At 36.8% G+C, this 15,907-nt stretch overlaps 1 protein-coding gene across 1 annotated transcript; it reads left to right on the forward strand.

Annotated features, from left to right (window-relative positions):
• Positions 1-1,453: 1,453 nt before the first annotated feature.
• LOC145784013 (uncharacterized) lies at positions 1,454-13,749 on the forward strand. Its single transcript, XM_082595770.1, has 16 exons — positions 1,454-1,585; positions 2,036-2,173; positions 2,786-2,930; positions 3,121-3,255; positions 3,658-4,160; positions 4,837-5,035; positions 5,954-6,029; positions 6,354-6,547; positions 6,874-7,038; positions 8,338-8,531; positions 10,223-10,393; positions 11,062-11,250; positions 11,674-11,810; positions 12,717-12,866; positions 13,283-13,412; positions 13,525-13,749. The coding sequence occupies exons 1-16, from the start codon at positions 1,454-1,456 to the stop codon at positions 13,747-13,749; spliced, it is 2,883 nt and encodes a 960-aa protein (XP_082451896.1).
• The last annotated feature ends 2,158 nt before the right edge of the window (positions 13,750-15,907 follow it).

Raw genomic sequence — 15,907 nt, forward strand, 5'->3', positions numbered from 1 at the left:
GTGATATTTCCCAACATGGAATTCTTGAGAAGGAACTGATAACATTGCAAGGCGATTTTGCACTCAAACCGAAGTTCAATATCTCGCACCAATCGTTCTGGTTACAGAACCAAATCAAAGAGAAATACCCTCACGTGTGGAATCGGGTCAAATTTTTTATCATAGTCTTTCCCGGCTCATACTTGGTGGAGCGTGCTTTCAGTGCCGTGACAACGCTTCTGGATAATAAAAGAAACCGTCTTGACATACTTAGATAGAGGGAGACTTAAGATTATTCCTATCCAAACTGGAGCCCGATGTCAAGAGGCTGATGACATTGCACCAACCTCATCTGTCTCATTAGAGTTGGACTTGAATGGAAAATAACTTTGGTTTTACTTTTTTGTCGAGGGGGCGTTTGATACTCTGTTTGTTGTCCAGGGGGGCGCTATTAAAAAAAAGTTTGGGAAACACTGCTCTAAATTGTTAATTTTATATAGACATTATAGAATTATATTCACTAGGTGCTGCTGAATGGGGAGCAATTTTTGAAATGCCCTGAGAGTGAAACTAGCATTCTAGAGCTTGTATTTTTTTGCTTATGGAGTGAAACACTTACTTATTTACTTACACACTTACCTACGTATATATCTAAACCATCTTAAAAATAAAAAAATAATGAAATTTATACCTACTGAAGATTCAAGCTGTTGTTGGTTTATTGTTGTATATATCTCATAAAATTAACAATTTCTGGCTAAATATATATTTTTTATCATTGGTGAAGGTAGTTTATTTATAAAACTTTGGTAAGTTTGGAAATATGAAAATCTGTTTTCATTTTTTTGAAATGCTAGAGCTTAAACCAACAATAGATTGTTAAAAACCTTAATTTATAAGAGAACAAACAATAAATGAATGTCCAGCTCCTGCTCATCTAACTCTGGTTTATGATAATTCTTATGTTATCATGAAATCATCAACAATGGATGATCCTACATTAGCTAAAGGTAAGACGGTACAGTGTGGAATCGTCTTTTAGTAAAATTGTATGCAGATTTGTTCACTTGGCTATAGCTGGTTATTGTTACTACGGTAATACGGTATGTTTTTAAAGTACCAACATGCTGATTGCTGAGTTGAATTAGGTTTTCAGACATTTTTTTCTTAATTTGGAAAATAAAAAAAACTATGTCCATCCAGAAACTGTAAAGCAAAATAACAATGATTTTGGTTGGTGCTCATTGTCATTGTGATAAGATAAAATACAATTGAAAATGCAGCACAAAACACAGTAAAAAAGCACTATCATCATCCAATGAACAAAAAGCCCTTCCAAGCTGTGGCAGACTGCAGCTTCTATATGACAAAAATAGCCCCTGTGTTAAAAATAGAAAATGTTTATATCATTTAGCAAAGTTAACTATTCTTAATGCATTTGTGTTATACAGATTCTGACTGCTTGGCTGAAGGTATGACATGTGAAACAGCCAAAAAGCAACTTGCAAATACACAAATACTGATTGATGTTATGGCAACCAAACTGGTTGCCATCCGTCGGTTGAGGCTCAGTGATTTCACTTTGAAAGAAATTCGTCTTTTGGAGGTTTGTGGGCAATTGCTTCATCAACATCATAATTACTTGTGGATTTTTATCACCAAGTCATTTTGTGGTTAGAATTGAATGTAGTTGCTTAGTGCTGTAAAATAATGCTTCATGTTCTACAAAATAATAATAATAATCAATCACATTAAAGTTGAGTTTAGTCAATCATATTGTAAAGGCCCGTTACCCTTGGTTTTATAAGCTGTTAAGATATTTTCAAAACATTCCCCAAATCCACAACCATGCTTAGATGAAATATGGATCTAAATGTAATTATGACAATGCTTGAACAAAAAGTCAAGCTGTCTGACATCAATGGAAAATTTTGACACAGAGTGTACCTGTACCACAAATAATTGCTTGTGAGATGAGGTTGATTTTGCAAACAGTTGTACATGTTCTCCAAATTATAAAATCTGCAGATATTCTGTCAAATATGTGTCTTTTCAGGGGAAATTGATGAAGCATTTTAGCCAACAGCTGGATGCAAAACAAAAAGTGGATCCTCGCGACAAACACAACCTCAATAACTACCCGTCCATTGCACAGCTCTTTATTGTTGCTGGAGTTGAATCCATATCATTACATGTGAGTTTTAGCCAGCCATGCACTTTCTAGTGCATTTGATGATACTGGGGTGTATCCTTCTCAAACTTTATTCAACTTGCATTGCTGGTTGATCACATTCTTTCTGAATAATGACCAAGGTTTATAAGGGATCGTGTCAATGTTTTTTATTTTTATTAGTAATTAATCTTATCCTTCTAGCTTTTAATAAACTTTTTTTTTCTATTTTAACTTTATCTTAATCAATACGGTACATTTTCATTTCAAAATCAATGTAGGCTGTGGTGTTTGGTTTTGTCCTTTTTCTGTATTATTGTTTCTAGTAGTTTTTATGTGCCGTTTGTAATTGGCTATTTGTATTATGCTAATTTCTTGGTTTGTGTCATATATATATTTTTTTTAAGTTCAGGTTAAACAATTCAGTTTGATAGTGAATCCGTTTAAAGACCTAGCTCTTGGCCATAACACACTTGTTTTTCTTATGGTACTATATTCTTTTATATCAATAAAAATTATGTATTTTTGCTTTCTTGATGGTTTATAAAATTTTTATAGTTTTTCGATACACCCAGATTAATATTTTTTTGTATTCTTATTTTTTCAAAGCGTCACAACTCACATAATATTCTATAGGGAGTGAAAGATCAAGGCCATTCTGTGGAAGATTTAATGAAACTTTCAGACGTTCAGCTGCAATTAGTTGTAACCAAGATGGGTGGAAATGCTGAAGATAGTCGTAAATTGACTTCTGCTCTTACTCTTCTCAAAAATTGCCAAGGTCAGTCTCATATTACTTAATTGTACTTCGCTTGCACAGTTGATGTTTATGTGTCTTCTTGTTTTAATGCCCGCGTTGGTTGCAGATATAGTATATTTAATCAAGTATGAGACTATTATAGAAATCAATACATGTCCTTTTTCTCAAAAATATATTTATTTTTCAGGTAAAATTATATTATTTTTTATAGAAAATCTGGGTAAAGGCGCAAGCAACCAATACTTTGGTACTTGGTCAAAAGACGATGAAGTGTTTAATGCTGCCGATGCTAAAAAGCATGATTTTAATGAGAATTTAAGTAATCAACCAAATCCTTTGAGAAACGGTATGTTGCTAAGATTGCAATGTGTTGATAATAATTTTACCAACCATAGCGTTACCATGTTCCCAACTTACTAAACGATTTCTTCAGAAAGATTTCATACCTTGTTAGTTTTGAGCCAAGTATTTGCTTATCATGTTTGTATGGGTTCAATTGTTTCACAATAAAATAGTGATTCTACTGTAATCCTGGCATGCATTTGCCAGTTGGATAGGAATTCACAGCAACAAAAAAAATAGACTGCAGGATAAATTTACAAATCCTTGCCAATAGCTCGTAGTCTAAAGGTGGTTTAGAAACTTTACAATTGGATAGACAAAACTTTATTAATAATAATAAATCTTTTTATACAACGCAATGGTTTTTTAATGCCGTTGTAGTTTTGTTACTTTTACGTGTATTTAGGTTTGCATGGTACTTCTCGTCATGAATCAGAGACTTCTGGTTCACTTCCTCCGGACAGCAGCTCATTATCAAGACTATCTTCGAATAATGATTCATCTGATGCCAGCCTTTTCACAACACATGGCGCCCAAGGACAGCACGGTTCTCAAATTTCTTCAACAGACAATTTTAGTTTTTCTTCACCCAGCCCCTCCCCAGGATCAAGTACTTCTCTGGAATCGGATCTTGACTCTGGTGGAGTCCATTGCTCCTCTACCATTGGTGCATCTGCGACTCACACACTCAGCACCACGTCTTCCTCCACGCCTGGTACTCCTCTCAAAACACCTCTTGATGCTGCCCCACCTTATTTTAGAGCAAGCCTGACTTCAAGCCCGAAGTCGCTGTCGCGTGCACGGTTTTCTTCTTCCGGAAGGTCGCTTGGTCGCTCAAACAAATTAAACCCAAACGCGGTGGCTCCTCCGTTCAATCATCTAAAATCATCCAAATCGTCAGAGTGGCAGGTGGGGAATCACCTCTTTTTCAAATTCGTTCAGCCTGCCTTCCGCTCCGCATCAACGTTTTTTGATATGCAGTATGCACATTGCTTAGAAGGGAGCAACGATTAATGATTTACTGCACAAATAAATTTGTTTAAAGTAAAAACCTTTGTTGAAATATTCTGTGCTTCGCAAAAGAACATAATAATATTGAACAGAGCTCATACGTCATAACCTGTTTTTTTTTTCGATTATTTATCGGTCATTGACCGATTTTTTAGCGAAATGTCGGAAAAAAATATAGTCAATTCGGTCAAAATTTTCGAAAACAATTTGAGGAAACGTTGAAAGAAACGTTTGTCTATTCTAACTTTTCTCAGATAAAACACGACAACGTTTCTCAGCGAAACTTAATGTTGTAGCTAATCAGGAAGTGCAAATTTTGGTTTGCAATCAGCTACTTGAAAGGAAATATTTTCGTTAGAAAAAATGTCGTTTCGGACAAATGACCGAAAAGTCTCAGCGAAAAAAAAAACAGGATGACTGATCATGTCACAGAATACAAGATGAAGAATCTTTATACCAATGAGCAATGACGGAGCTCTGATAAAGAGTTTACTTTTACTGTGTTGTATTCAATAACATAAAAGCAAGTATAAGAATGAGCTGTTTTAACCGGGTTTATCTTTTGTGCTTACAGGTTGGAAACCGAATACATTCAAGCACTTCTTCAGAACGTGCAACGTCCACCAACCAAAGTTCAGTGCCAATTTCGACTAATTTGTCTGGGGGATCTAAGCTCTTTTCTTCAAGACAAGCCAAGAAGAACTCACGCCCAAATGAAGATTTTGTGTTGCGCAATGACAACTTTCCGGACTTCATTGCCTTGTCGCGCACAAGTAACAGCTTTAGCTTTCAAGTGTTATTTTCGAAGCAGTGACTGTTGGACTTTTAGCTTGTACCTATAAATAAACCTTCGTACATTCCATGACCTCTTTAGCCTTCGTGCAAGGAAGTAACATCGTTACCAAAAGCAATATGTTGTCATGGGAAGAAAGTCGAAAAATATTGTTTTCAATCATTGTTAAAATAACGCTTAACCAATCCTATATTTTAGACTGATTTCCATAGATACCCTTCGCCATTTTATTGAAGATTATGACTTTCTTGATAAAACAATCAAGTCACTGAGCCATGATTATTATTAAACTTCTGCTATCTACCGCGATCATTTATTGACCCTTAAAATGACCTCATCAGTCTTTAAAGGCAACATTTACCACATTAAAAATTCTTGCTTTAATGTTTCGAACATTTGCACACGTCATCATATGTAAGGTCAAATCATTTATGGCGTACCTTGATGGCCTGAGCTATGTTGCGGTTTAGCAATGCTTTTGCACTTCCTCAAAAGCACAAGCCAATACATGTTGAATGTAGCCGGCTGCGTGTGGTTTGTGGAATAGCTTATCATTACGAAATTTAAAATTCAACGAAAAACAGCACTGAAGTCACCACAACTTACTGGCCGTGAATAGCATGGGGATTGTATTCGCAACAGGATTGTCTATCCATAAAAAACCTAATTTTGTTGCACTGGTTCCATGCTTTGCTTTGCCATATTCCAACTTCAACCTCGAGTGAGAAGTTATTATTAGACTTGAAGAACACGTAATGTGTTTTAAAAGCTCTACTAGACCACTTACGAATAACAGTCACTCTCAACTACATCAAACCAACTACAAATTTGTCACCTTAGATCTATCGCTATCTGTGGTTACGTGATTCACTTGCAAATGTTGTCACCTTTTTTCTAGCTTCTGCAAGGCGCAGTTCCATTACTGCGTCGCCAGACCCGAGCGCGTTCAACAACGTATCTCCCATGTCTCCCAGGTATGGTGGCGATGTTTTTATTAAAATTCTTATTTGTTTCTGTATAGTGCTTAATCAAATTCCCGTACTGCTTTTCCTCTCGTCTTGGTATTCCATTTGCAATGCAAAATCATTTTATGTAGACACCTTGACAGATAGAACTGTTATTACCCAGACAGCAAATGCAGCGTTTTTTGCATTGATTCAACGTCTGTAAACGTAAAAAATAACTGATTGCTGACTGGGTAGAAACTGACTCTGTTGTTTATCAAACACTTTGTATTAACAACTTTTGTGATCAATTTTCTGAAAGTTGACTGACTCGGATTGACTTTTATATTCCAGGACACCTTTGACCCCGACCACACCAAGTAATGTTGATATGTGGTCGAAGAATCGTGAGGTGGCCTCACAAGTGATGAGTGTTCCATCTACTCCTAAGACGCCTAAGTCTGGCCTGAAGTCAATTCGAGCCTTTTTCACTAAAATCGGAAGAAAACCAAAATTAAAGAGAAATCGTAGCTCGGATCAAATGCTTGGTTTGTGTTGTGGTTGTACGCAGTTCCTGTTTAGATTCATGCTTGACGTGCATCAGTATGTGTAGTTTTAGGAGCAAAATGTTTTAATTGTAGCTTTTGGAGCTATCAAACATTTTCTCGTTTCATTAGAAAGATTTTCATCGAAACATTTAAAAGCGTTGATTTACCAAAGCAAAGACAGATAATAGTATGTTGCGAGTGCTCAGTTTACTTTTGCGCAATCTTTATTTCTACTTGTCTGAGAAATTTTTGTTTGTACCTACTTGTTTCAAATACAGTATTTGTGTGGAATAGAGACAACGCTTTTGAATGCAGTCTATGTTTAGGGGACGAACCACCTCTCCATCTGTCATTATCAAGTCCACATAGAAGGAGATCAGATACACTCCCCTCATCCAACAACCCTTTAACAATTGCAGCCAAAAAAGTATCTGCACCAGACACGCATTCTTTGTGCTCTCCGGAAACTAGCAAGCCCCCTTCAAGCTCAAGTGGGTCACAAGCAGTAGCCCACCAAGTTTCAAAAAAATACATTTATTAATCAAATTTTTAACAAAATTGTTTTTTCTTTTGCTTTAATGTTCGGTTTTGAACATGAAGACAAACAACTGGTCAGTATGTGACAGTAGCGGAGCAGAAAGAAAAAATTGGAGGCATGTGACCAATTGCCCCCCTCTGGACCCATTACGGGTGTGTAGGTTTCTTAGCAAGGTAAAACAGAAACGTTGCGTCATTACTCATTAGTTGGCAAGTTTTTATTGACCTATAAATCTTAAAAAATTGACTTAACGAAAATTTAACTACCGGTAAATGAACCATTGTTTCTTGCATTTTATGTTTAAAATACGGCTGCTTGAAACGAACAAAACTCAATGAAAAAACATTGAAATTCTCAACAGAATATATTAGGCACAACTGAAGGCTGTACAAGCAGGCAACTAATTCCACAATGAACATCACGTTCACTAATAACAAAACTTGAAATGTGACATAATGTTCAGCTCAGTAGGTCGTAGTCCAACGAAGGGCTGTAATAATTTCTCCCTAGAACAATGTACTGCTCATATTCATGAAAAAAATCTAGGGCTATAGTCGAATGGGTGCCACTCCTCAATCGATGGCTCACCTTTCGGTGCCTTGCCAAAGACACAGCCACATGCTCTTAGCGGTATCGAACCGGCACTCAATCAACTTTCTGGTCTTTTTATGTCCATTATTTTGGAAATGTTGTCATTGTTTTGAAGCTAAATGAAGCACAGTTTAAGACTGATAAACAAAAAGTTGTCAGTGTTAGTTTTTATCAGCATTTAAAAGAAAAGATTTGGATTGGACATGTCAAATACATGAAATTGACTTTATTGATCTAAAAATGACCAAACGATAAGAAATTGACTTTTTTTGACCTACCAAATTAAGATTGTGAAACCTACTTCTTGTGTCTAGAACTCTTACCTAAAACCACACCGCATTAAGTTGCTAAAAATACGTGACTTTACTTGCCCTATAGACTAGTATAGTCCTTAGTAATTCTGCTTAAGTTTCTTGCAAACACTAAAGTGAAAATGGTAACCTTCATACTATGTAACATTGTTTTGGAATTTTTCATTTGGTTGCTCAAAACGATTTTGCTGCAATGCTTTGACTTTGATTTTAATCTATAACTTAGAATTTGTAAGTTTATAACCTATTTGTTTACCCTGCGTTGTATTTCTTTCATTTTTCAAAACGTGTAGTAACAGTAACAAAGATTTCATATAGATTTAAAGCATTTCAAGCTCCAAGTTCCTTAGGTTCACAGTCTGCGAGTCGTCCACCTAGTCTCATCGACACCGACAAAACATTGGTTTATGATGCTGCTGTTGGTGACCAATCAGATACGCTGGTGACAAAAACACCGACCAATGAGATAGAGTCAGAAGTTGGCAGCACCTTGAGCGAAGATAAAGACGGTCTGGATAAACACGACTTGTTCCAGAAAGGAAATGTGAGTATGTTGTTGTTTTGTTAGTGGCAATGGAAACGGACGAAACAATCCCCGGTTCTATTAACCTTTCGTAAGCACAGAAATCTCAAATCGCAAGACAACGTAGAACTTGTTATTCCATGCCACACACACATCAGTAACGTTACTGGATATAACATATTTATTAATGCTTTTATGATGCATTTTTTTGACCCGGTAATGTTATTTGGCTTGATATGTTGGTTGGTCCTACAAGGCGAACTGTCTACCAAAACTCTGCTTATTCTGTGCCGATAAAGTTTGGTCTTTGGAAGCTGTTTTGTTTGTTTCATTATCCGTGTGCACAAAGTTGTAAAGCGTAGAAACGAAGCCTTTTTGTTCAACAACTATTTATAGAAAATGCTTCGATTCTATTTGAGCAGTTCAACTTTCAAAGTGTTGTCGGAACTCTGCAATCAGACGGGTAGCACTTGACGTGGAAGAACTTTTGGCTTGATACTCGCTTGCACTCGTGACGGTTTTGTCACGTGACTACGTTTGGCGAATGGGCGTTTTGGACGGCTGTGGAAGGTTTTATAAAACAATAGAAATGTCGCAATTTGGTGTCGCTGTCTTGTAAATATTCAATTTTACATCTAAGAGGTTACATCACATCATTAACACTGCTGAAAGTGCTCAATGCCACGCAAAGCGAATGAAATCGAATATACAGTAGTTGCAATTTTCTTAAACACCGTAACCGCGTGATTCATCCTTGGTAGGATCCTCAGAAAGTTCTTAATCAAACAGAATGAGTTTTTATTCGAATTCTATTTGAATAAAAATTTTAGAATATCTACAAAATGCGAAATAGGCTGTCAAGGTTTTTAGGAGAGTGGGAACTATGTTTGTGGTAAAGTATTTTTGTGGAGAGTGGTAACTATGTCGTAAGAGATTGCATGTATTGTATAGTTATATACTTTTGTATCGGTTTCACATAGAGCCAATACATTGTCTGTGCAAATAGACATTAAGAATCTGAGTGAGAATTCAATAAAATAATAGCTACTCGGCTCCAGAGAGAACTGGCTGATTCAGGAGTGCGGTTGAAGCGATTACCACCCTATAACATTGAAGAGTAATTTTATCACGGATTAACTCGTGGTCTTTATACTAACCATTTCGTTGCTGGTTGTTTCATCTTGCAGCATTATTGTACAATCTCTGCTTCTTTGCGCCCTGCAACGCGTGGAAGAGCCACGCTCCAAGCATCACTGCTTTGACACATAAGCGCGATTGCTATATATATATTATATATATACTCAAATTTCCGGGCACAGGCTATAACATTGATTCCAGGCTTTGGTTGTATTCGAAATGTTAATTATTTCCTGGACGACCACGTTTCAGGTCTAGCGCAATTGTGTTCTTTTTCAATCGAATAAAACATACGAAAGCAAAAAAAAAACGAACAAAGTAATAGCAAACACAAAGAAGACAACTGTGCTAGATCTGAAATGTGGTACTGCATTATATTTTATTTCATGAACTCAGTCTATTTTTAGGAAAACATACAGTTCTCTTAGTATGCTTTAACCTATTTTAGATTTGATAACGCTGAATATCGTTTCTGACTCATTTATTGATCCATGCAATATGTTAGCTCTTAGTCCGATCATTTTCGACTGTGATACATATGCAATGGTTTCAGTTTCAATTTGTGGTTTCGACAGATGATGCATTCAGAAGAATGGGACATTCCATTTTCCGAACTCGAATTCTGCGAGAAAATCGGTTCCGGTCGAGTGGGTTCTGTGCACAGAGGTAACTGGCATGGTGACGTAGCTATTCGCGTCATCGACGTCGACCACAATGAAGAAAAACTAGAGGCCTTCAAAAAAGAGGCGAGTTGCATACGTTTTTGTTCTAGCCATGACTCAGACAACAACTCAACCGTTTTTTACATTGATTCAACCACATTCATCGACATCAAACCGTGTTTCGCTGATCACAATTTCCACTTTGTTGCAATAATACGACAATTGTGGTCGACTAAATAGGCGAGTGGTGAGAGGTTTGGTACGGCACTCGAAAGGTCGCTGGTTTGACTCCGCTGAAGAGCATGCGGCTATGTCTTTGGAAAAAAACACTCAAAGGCATGCCTGAAGGTGGACACAAAGACTGGCTTTCTTGCCTTCCCGTCCGCTTAGTATAAATTTTCAACTACAAGGCTTGGATATATAAACCTGGATACGACAAAAAAAGAAAAATTGGTTTAAGGCTTACGTCACAAGATTATTGGGTCTTTGCACAGACGTCAAATGTTTACAACTGTTGTCGTATCTTCTGAACTGGCTGCAGTGACGATTCTTTACACTATTTGTGCTTGAAGCAATGTTATTTGTGAGTTTAAATAGGTCTCACAAAGGTATTCGGATCGTAAGAGCAACAGAATAGGTACATTTGCAGGGCTCCAGAAACTCATAGTAGTGCTTGGTGTAAAAACACGACCTGACTCTGACGAATCCATTATATTTTCAAGAATTCGAGTGATATTGTTTTTGTGATTTAGATTATGATCTACAAAAAGACAAGGCACGAAAACCTGGAGCTATTCATGGGCTCTTGCATGCATCCGCCCCGGCTTGCCATCGTCACTGGCTTCTGCAGAGGACATTCCTTGTACAATTTCATACGTGCCAACAAGAAGCAGTTTATCAACGTAAATCAGGCAAAGATCATAGCGCAACACATTGTACAGGTGGGTTTAGATGCAAAATCGAAGAAATTTTTAAGCAGACTAGTCATTTTTACATTGTTTCAACGTTTGATGACGTTGAAGCGATGTAATAAGGCAACTTTTGCTTGATGTGTTTGTTTTAAATTTGTATGAAGTTGGTAGTTTGATATTGTGTGATTTGTAATCCTTGACTCGGTTCAGTATGTATCGTTTAACAATCTTTTATCTACCGATAGTTCTGCAAAAAAGATGCACAAAATACTCATCATATTTTCTATGTTTTTTCAACAATATAATCTAACATTTTTCTAAAACTACTGAAAACTAGCAGCAAAACTCGTCCAGTTTGCATTGATTGAACGTCTGCGGACGCTGAATCAATGTAAAAACGGCGGATTTTGCTTCCTGGGAAGCCCCAACGTCTTGATGCTTGCGTTTCAACAGGGCATGGGATACCTTCATTCGAAAGGCATCATTCATAAGGATCTGAAGTCGAAGAATATTTTTGTGGAAGGGAAAAAGGTTGTAATCACCGATTTCGGCCTGGTCGGCTTGCACGCCGTGTCGTCTGATAACTCTGGGTACGTTGGTAACTTCTCCTGCAACAGAATGTATCTGGTGTAACAGAATGTAAAAAAGCTTAATTGAAATTGTACCAGTTAAAGTTAGTGTGTTGGTTGTCTTTTGATCATCGCTTTAGTGATTCATATTTTGAAAGAGAGTGGCCTGGCTGCATGTTGTCAATGATGCTGCAATTACTACCCGTGTTTATTCCGTCGATACTGTAGCGCCTGGCTACTTGTCAATGTCCATGAATATAGTAGAATATAATTTCAAACAAATAATATCGTATAAAAATTGTGATTTAACAAGTGTTTTAAAGATGGATATGAAATGTCTTACGGTAGTTCCGCTAATAAACATATAAGAAGATCTTGTTTTTACGAAAAGTAATAATCTTTTATAAGCAATAAACAAATGAAACCAAGCAACAACACGGCATTTAACACGATGAAACAAACAAAACTTGCGAACGTTTTTGGCTATACGTTTAGCCCTTGTCAAGCCTCTGAAAAAAAAATGATTTACGTCGCTCAAATAGAAAATGCTAGAGGATATATATACAGTTTGGAGCAGAAAAACGGTTCAAACAGTTGAGATATCTACTTTACAGTGCTCAAACACAATTTGATACAGAAATGGTAACTCTGCAAAACGGATCAAGCATTTAGAAAAAGAAAAAAAAAAGTTAATTTGTGTTGCTGAGATAAGAAATGCCAAAGAATAGGTTAATATATAAATTAATAGAGACTAGAGAGAATAGATTACATCAACGCATCAAGCTGGATGGAAGTATAGTACATTTAACAAAGACTATCATCAAATACGAGGCTCCATTGGTAAACAACTTGGTTAAAAACTAACATCTCGACCCAAATTGTAGTAATCTTTTGTACTTTACACTTTAACAGTTTTTTACGACTTAGTTCAACTCCTGGTTTGTTGATGATCCCGGATGGCTGGCTCTGCTACCTGGCTCCGGAAGTTATCAAAGCTCTCCGTTTTCCTGAGTCCGAAAACGATGAGGTCATCTCTTCTCTACCTTACACCATGAAGTCCGATGTTTACGCTTTCGGGTAAATATTCTTAAAACCGAAATTTTAGTCGCAGGAGTGTATTCATGCAATTTCGAAAATACAATGTGCAAAGGCTAACAATCTGACATTCAACTCTGGTTTCCATTTATGCTGTTAGCTGTGGACTGTGATTGTTTTGTCTGATATCTTATTGTTCATGCAAACAACATACCCAGACAGCAAATCAGGCGTTTTTTACATTGATTCAGCGTCTACAAATGTAAAAAAAACGACTGATTTGCTGTCTGGGTTGCCATTGATAGTCCAATTAAGCAAACATGGTGAAAATGTTTCAGAGCTTTGTTACGTCATCAAACGTACATTGACGTCGGTTTCGGTTGCTCAGAACTATTCGGAAAAGTTTCATAACAACAAAAATAACATAGCTGTTCATTGGTATGCTTCGTCTTTCACAGAACAGTATGGTATGAGCTGCTAGCGAAAACGTGGCCGTTCAATGGGTACTCGGCCGAGTCCATCATCTGGCAGGCTGGCAGCGGTAAGAAACAGAATCTCAGCCAATTGCAAGGTGGAAAAGACGTCAAGGTAACGTGACGTCATCGTGACGCAGTGCATTTCGAATTTTCATTTCAAAGAAGGGTACGATCTTGATGCGAAATTACCTGTCTTAAGGTAACAGCGTCTTTCCGTTTTTCAGGACATCATCATGCTAGCTTGGTCGTATAATCCGGAACAGCGGCCCGACTTCAGTGACAATGGGATCATGGGAATCTTGAAAAGGCTTCAAACACAAATCCACCGATCTCTTTCGTCACATCCTCATCGTGGAGGGGTGAACCGCGGGCTTTCCCACGAGCGGTTGTTTGACGGACACTTGTCAAGGCATGCCCCCTTTTCTACAATGCACGATCTCGCGGAGTAGTTTTCAACCCACAATGCTCAGTTTCGAGCAACTAACTTCTTGTTAGGATGACTAGTTTTGGACTTGAAATTTCAAGAGTGGAGTTAATGGGGACATTTCATGTGTTTTCCTTCTGGCATTGATTCAACAGAACCGAATCAAAGTCACTTATTATCTTTCCTATCGTTTCCTTTTGCCTTGGTTAATGTCACAGCAATCTATATACACAGGCCCCTACCAACGTGCGAACCTATAATGACTACAGGCCGATAAAATTTTGATTTTTAGGCTAAGTAAATATGCTTCATATTTCTTTGATATGATAATTTTGAAAATACGAATTACCAAAGTGTGATCGTTGAATCTCAAATCACTGCAAAGTTTTACGTTAAAAAAAAAGACAAGTATTTCCGTTAACAGTGTTGCCAGATGCTCTTCAGATTTCCAACACAAGTGCCAAAATTTAGTTCAACATTCGTATGACAAGAATAGCATATACACAAATATACACAAAGACTATAGGGTCATGCGGGGTCAAACGGGACACTTTTTCAGTTTTTTGAATGCCACATAAAACTTATGATGAAATTTAAAAAAATAATATTTACCACAGAGCATTACACCTTTCAGCATTGAAATAAGACATTTTTCAGAAAAATTAAAAACTTGCAAAGACATAAAAAAATGTGCTAAGCTGGGATAGGTGTGGCCCATTTGACCCCATCAGCTGCGGGGTCAAATGGGCCACAACTTCTATACGTCTAAATAGTAAGGAAAGAACTTTATTTTTGCTATTTTATCACAGACCTGTTGGGTGGCATGTATTTTGTTCAAGTGATGCTCAACAATTTTAGCAATAAAGGCCTTCTACGCCCTTTTCAGATAAAGGTAGAACACATAATTTGCACTGCTCTTTTTTGCAACTAAAATTGAACGGTATGAATAAGGAAACATTTTACAAATGTTCAATTTTAAACGAGCAGTCATAAACAGAGTAGAAGGGGCCAAGTCAAACAGCAGGGTCTATAGTTGATAATTGAAATAGGATACTATACAATAGGGTGATTCATGAATTGGGGAAAAGTTAAAAGTTTGAAATTCAAATCGGGCACCCTCTCGCATCATGTCAATACCTGAAAAAATAATCCTGTCAAATTTTTGGGGCAACTGAAAACATTTTTAAAGTTGCTACCTACTTTGAAAGCTTCACAGAATACACTAATAGCAACACGGGATTACATGATAGGAATATAATGACAAAATTACTCAAAATTAATTAGTTCAGTGTTGACAGATGTCCAGAATGTTATTAGTTATAGTTATTGCATCAGTGTAGACTTTTTCCTATCTGGATAAAGCTGTGTGAAGTTTTAGACTTTCATGAGGAGGAACTACTTTTGCTCTTTATCATCAGTGTGCAGAAAATTGTATTTGCTCATCACGCTCAAATTTGTATTCGCCACACTACATTCAGTTATGTCATTCACAACTCTCATGCCAAGTAGAGTCGATTTTGTAGCAATGTAGGTGTCATTGGGTTCCTAAAGAGGTGGGTCTTGTCTTGACTCAAAAAGTCAAAATGCAGTTCAGTAATTTTTTTATATCGTGTGTTGTTTGCTGTGATGAAGTCCTGCAGTTCTTTCCTATTGACAGTCATCAAGTTCACAATGGCACGTTTAGAAGGGATCTCAAATCTTGGACTTTTCAAAGCCTTTACCACTTTCAATTTATGCTTTCTATTTTCTTTTTGCTCAAAGAGAAAAGGCATGTCTAGAGCTAATCATGCAACCAACAGCTATGTCTAGGCCTGTTTACCTAAAAAATACCATATAAATTAAATAGAATTAAAAAAGTTATGCAAGTGAGCTATAACTTGTCAAAAAGTCAGTGTGGCCCATTTGACCCCATTTCATTTAAACAGAAAAATTACAAAAAGTAAAAAAGTGGGACTATTAATATTTTCAACATACTAATTCAGCATTCTGGGCTGTATGCTGTTCAGTAAATTTTCATTCCAGCTTAATTAGTTTTTGTGGTATACCAAAGTTTTTTTGGTAAATTTTCAAATTTTAAGATTTTCACATTTTTTGGCCACTTTTTGCATCATCTAAAGTATATTTTTCAAATGTACATCTGTGTTTGTATTACATGATGTAAATCTATGGGAAAGCAGCTTTAA

Source organism: Aplidium turbinatum, chromosome 15 (assembly GCF_918807975.1).
Source record: "Aplidium turbinatum chromosome 15, kaAplTurb1.1, whole genome shotgun sequence".
Lineage (NCBI taxonomy): Eukaryota > Metazoa > Chordata > Ascidiacea > Aplousobranchia > Polyclinidae > Aplidium > Aplidium turbinatum.

Coding starts and splice junctions, on each gene's coding strand:
- LOC145784013 (XM_082595770.1), top strand. CDS start 1,454: ATGACATGTGAAACAGCCAAAAAGCAACTTGCAAATACACAAATACTG. Junction 2,931..3,120: donor TCTTCTCAAAAATTGCCAAG/GTCAGTCTCATA, acceptor TATTTTTTATAG/AAAATCTGGGTAAAGGCGCA. Junction 3,256..3,657: donor ACCAAATCCTTTGAGAAACG/GTATGTTGCTAA, acceptor ACGTGTATTTAG/GTTTGCATGGTACTTCTCGT.